The sequence below is a fragment of the Diachasma alloeum genome, unplaced genomic scaffold (genome assembly GCF_001412515.2).
Source record: "Diachasma alloeum isolate Michigan unplaced genomic scaffold, Dall2.0 Dall_scaffold_00534, whole genome shotgun sequence".
Classification (NCBI taxonomy): Eukaryota; Metazoa; Arthropoda; class Insecta; order Hymenoptera; family Braconidae; genus Diachasma; species Diachasma alloeum.
The window spans coordinates 312,712-317,151 of NW_021680666.1; the positions used below are offsets into that span (position 1 = coordinate 312,712).

General features: G+C 41.6%; 1 protein-coding gene across 1 annotated transcript in view; it reads right to left on the reverse strand.

Annotated features, from left to right (window-relative positions):
- The window catches only part of LOC107042894 (probable serine/threonine-protein kinase dyrk2), a 77,194-nt gene extending 75,055 nt beyond the window's left edge, over nt 1-2,139 (reverse strand). Inside the window, exon 1 of the mRNA XM_029126454.1 lies at nt 637-2,139. Within this exon, the coding sequence (XP_028982287.1) occupies nt 637-2,139 (1,503 nt within the window). The remainder of the gene's footprint in view (nt 1-636) is intronic.
- Between the last annotated feature and the right edge of the window lie 2,301 nt (nt 2,140-4,440).

Below are 4,440 nucleotides of genomic sequence, written 5' to 3' on the forward strand. Positions count from 1 at the left end.
GGGGGGGGGGGGGGGGGGGGAATCCGAGCCTTTCACCAATTGAATGCTTCGAAAAAAAAGAAAAATGTGCATTCGGATTTTAATGAAAGTTAACGGGGGAGAATAATTGGAGTCATCATCGTTTCGTCACACGTCGCGCGGGGGATAATAATGTTGGTTCTGGGAAGATAAAGTTAATGGAGAATATCTAATCGCGGTAATTATCGGACGGCCTGTGGAGGGTCAAGAAATTATTTTCGAATTCACCGGAAAGTTCTGGAATTTTCTGGCCTACAATACAGGAATTTCTCCACTTCAACTTCGATTTATCCATCTGCAAGTTTCTCGTTTAGTTCCCTCTGTTTTCAATAGCCTCGTGCACGTCTAGACATTGAAACCCCGAAGCAAAAAGCGTCAAAAGTATTGCAATAGCCCATACATCGCGATTCAGATCCCCCCCCGACAGTGACTCGACAGTCTCACGATCTCTTTTATTGGCCAGATGTTGATCGATTTCAACGATATATGGAGCATTACCCGCATTGCAAAACGTATGATTGGCGAAATCTAACTATTTCGCGAGAAGAAAAAAAATGCATCCTTTCCCCTAATGAGAGCAATGTCGTCAGATGATTAGCATGATGATGTGCGACTTACCTCATCGCGAAATGATCTCTGCTGAAGATTAGCCCAGCACATTTTGCAGGGACATCCCTCCTTCTCCCTTCCAGTATCAAGTCTCTCCCTCTCCTTGGTACCACTGATACCATTGATTCCAGTTGCCTCAGGCGGTGGTGGCGGTGGTACTGGTGGTGGTAATGGACTCGTTGCAACTTCAAGACTGTCTGAACTTGAATTGTGACGACGTGGTGGTGTTATATTTGTTGGATTTCTAACGCTAACTGGTTTAGTTTCACTCAATCTTGCATTCCTTTCGGTTTTGTAGAATGAAGGTAGATGAAAGTTCATTGAACACTTTGTTGATTGTGGCTGGGGCTTGAGGAAGTCATCGAGAAGGTAAAAACTCTGTGCCCTTCCTGATCTAGTTGATGTTGCACGTGCCTCAATTGTTTGGCCCTTGAGCTTGTCCCTGCTGTCTTCCTCAGAGTGTCTTGTCCTTCTCTTCTGATCCTCACTCTCAGAGAGATCATTGGAATCCTGATAGAGTCGTCTGCTGACTTTACTGGACCTTTGAGAGAAGTCACCACTCTCTCTGTAGGTGTCCCTACTCGTTCTTGATACCCTCGCAGAGTACGAAGTGGGCTGAGGGTACCTCATGGTCTTTCCAGATGGTCCAACTGTTGAGCATTCCCGTGGATTATCATGACCATTCTCGATCAAAGAGACACTCATGTTCTGTCCAAACGTACTGGGACTCGCGTGAGATACCTGAGTCACTGGTGTACGCAGCAATGCCCCCAAGGACCTCCACTTGCGGTCCTGGTTGTTTGAGGTTGGCGACACAGATGCACTTGTCCACTTCCTGTCATTCTCCTGTGAGGCTATCGAATTACAAGACCACTTGCGCTCACTCGATGGCGCTCCAGATGATGTCAGAGGGAGCCACTTCCTCTCGGATGATGGAGGTGTCATAGTGGACCCGTTTGACCACTTCCTGCTGGTCTCCGAGCCACAGGACAAGGGGGTCATCAATGAATTCGCCGCTGATAACTCTTCCCTCTGTTTCGCCTTCCACCAGGAAGACGTTGATGCTGTGAACAGAATCAATGCACCACGTAATGGATTCGGATTCTTCACGATCTCTCGGTTCTTCGATGCCTCCAGTAATTCTCGATCCTTAATCTTCGAGGATTGAGAGTACACGCATTCGGAGTCATAGAATTTCTGCTGGCAATGACGCTCCTGCTCCTCTCGGAGAACTGTTGAATTTGTGCTACGTAATCTAGGTCGGGTTCTTACGAATCCGTAGTCATTACTCTCAGGAAGACAATCGATCTCCACTTGCCTCGATGACGACTGCTGAAGGGAACTTGGGCCACCGTAATGCTGTGCTGTCGATAGCTGTAAATTTGGTTGTTGAGGAAGGGTTGATGTTCTTGCACGGTGCCCTCCGTCGCCTGAGGTTCGTTGGAGACAGGAGAAACTTGCCGAGTGCCGCAAACTTGATGGAGGATTGCTCGGCTGACTGACGCCCAACATCTTATCTTATAGTTTTTAGTTTCAAGTCTTTATTCGGGCGGATTATCTTACTCCTCTTAGTGCGATGATTATCTACTCTAATTATTGCTTAATTGTATTCATTCATCGTCACAGATCATCGGATCTGACCCTGCGAGGTATCTCTGGAGTCCATGGCTCCTTCGGACACGTCTCATCTTATCTATCTCAGATTTTTTGATTGGATTAATTCATTATTCGTTGGCTTATGGCAGTGTTGGTTGTTTTTTTTTTTTTGATTTAATGAATTCGTGTGCGTTAGTATGTGGCAGGTACGAGTTGAGATGTATTGTCGATTGATGATGAACTCTGCTTGATTTATTTGGTTTATTGGTGAAAGGATCTGAAACACAAATAAGGAAGGGTTCGGGTATTGCAACTCAAAACGAAAATTACTAAGTTCTTAATGAGAATGATTATAATCTAATTGATGATTATGGCATCATCAGTTAAAGTGCATCGATGTTTTTGTTCTGATGTATGAAGACAATGGTGAATGTGAGATTACGATATCTTAATTACAAAACAATAAATTGTGGTGGAGTGGTTTCGATAATATGTAATCATGAGAGGTCTAATTACGAAAAAAAATGTAATAAGCAGGATTAATTAAAAAAACAAATGAACAAAATCGTGAGAACGAAGAGTTTAGGAGGGATTCTCGAAAAAGAAATCATTACGTATGCTTCATCTTGAGGGAGAAGATTAGGATGTCTTCATCAGAAGTGATGTTTACTTCATTGATATATGCGTAGGTTTGTATTTTGGTCAATTATACAGTCTAGACTGCAATTAGTATCTTGGGTGGTCTGCTCTCATTATGCCCCACAAATAATCATTTAAAACAATATAATGTAAATTGTTTGAAGTAAGTGTGTTTGGTAGATGTCTGTACCACCAACTCGTTATAATATTATTGGTGAAAGGTACTCAGGCAGGAAAAGTGACACATACAATACGTATATTGAGGTAATGTTTTATGCTTGAATACAGTGCGGCGAATGCAAAAGACAAGGCCGTTGGTGGCCTACTGGTAATGTCTCAGGTACCTTTGGATCACTCTCCCGTGTTTCACCTGGGGTGCAATGGGAAGAAAAAAAAACGTTTGCCTCCATTTTATTACAACATTATGTCGCAATCTAACAATGACGTGTAATGGCACTGGGTGCCTCATAAGAATAGAATTCAAGTGGTTACATTATTTTTCATCACTCGGTGAGTTCGATTGTTGTCTCTAATGCCTCCAAGAGGTGCCATTAAGTGCTCCGAAGCATTAGAAATAATTGGTATAGTAGCAGAATCAGAGTTATTTTTTTTACTGTAAATATTTCATCTTATAAATATTCATGAATTTGCATCAACGAGCAAACATTGTGAAGCCATATATTTATGAAAAAATTCTCACACCAACGCACGGGGCATTCATTGTTTTGCATGCACCTGACTGGTAATGGACGGATGAGCAACGAGGAATTTCAACGACGTAATCTTTCACTATTCGCTCTGGATATCTCAAGTCAACCTGATTCTTATAATTGGCACGAAATCCCAAAACCGTAACTAATTGTTTGACTATCGAGTGGTATGTGTGTACATATCATGCGATGTTCCAATTTTTTTTTTCTGGTGAAAGAGGTGAGGAATTCCATTTCGATTCGTGATTGCGTCGGCAAGATGATAGAAAATTAATTAAGGTATTAACGAGGTTATAAATTCATTTTTTAAATACTCCGCGTGATAGTGAGTTATTTCAATTACTCTAAATTTATTCAACTCCTGTTCATGAACATTTGCGTAATCGATGAACTATTCCATCTATTTGAGCTAATTTAACTGGTAGATGTCTGTTGTGATAATAAAAATTGGGTCAATTGTACAATGTTGAAGTTTTATTACTCCTCGAAGATAATTCACCTCAGTCATTCACTTCAATTTGACATTACAAATACTCAATAACGTCATGAAAAAAAATTATGGGCAACGGTTGCTTGTTTAATTTCCATCATTTTTCATGTACGCGTGATTTGATTTCACCCTTTGACTTCGATTTTCCGTCTTGAAAATTCTGACTGTAGACTTTGTGCCATGAACTGACATTTTTATGGGCAAATCGCGTGAGCATAAAGCATCGTCACGGAGACATAAAACCGAGTGTATGCGGCATACTCGTGTGCTGTTCATCCATATACTTCGATGGAAAATAGGCGGGCTTCGAGAGGAGGGAATTCGAGCTGGCGGACAGAAGAAGGTGCAATGAAAATTAATAAAAAAAAAAAAAGTTTT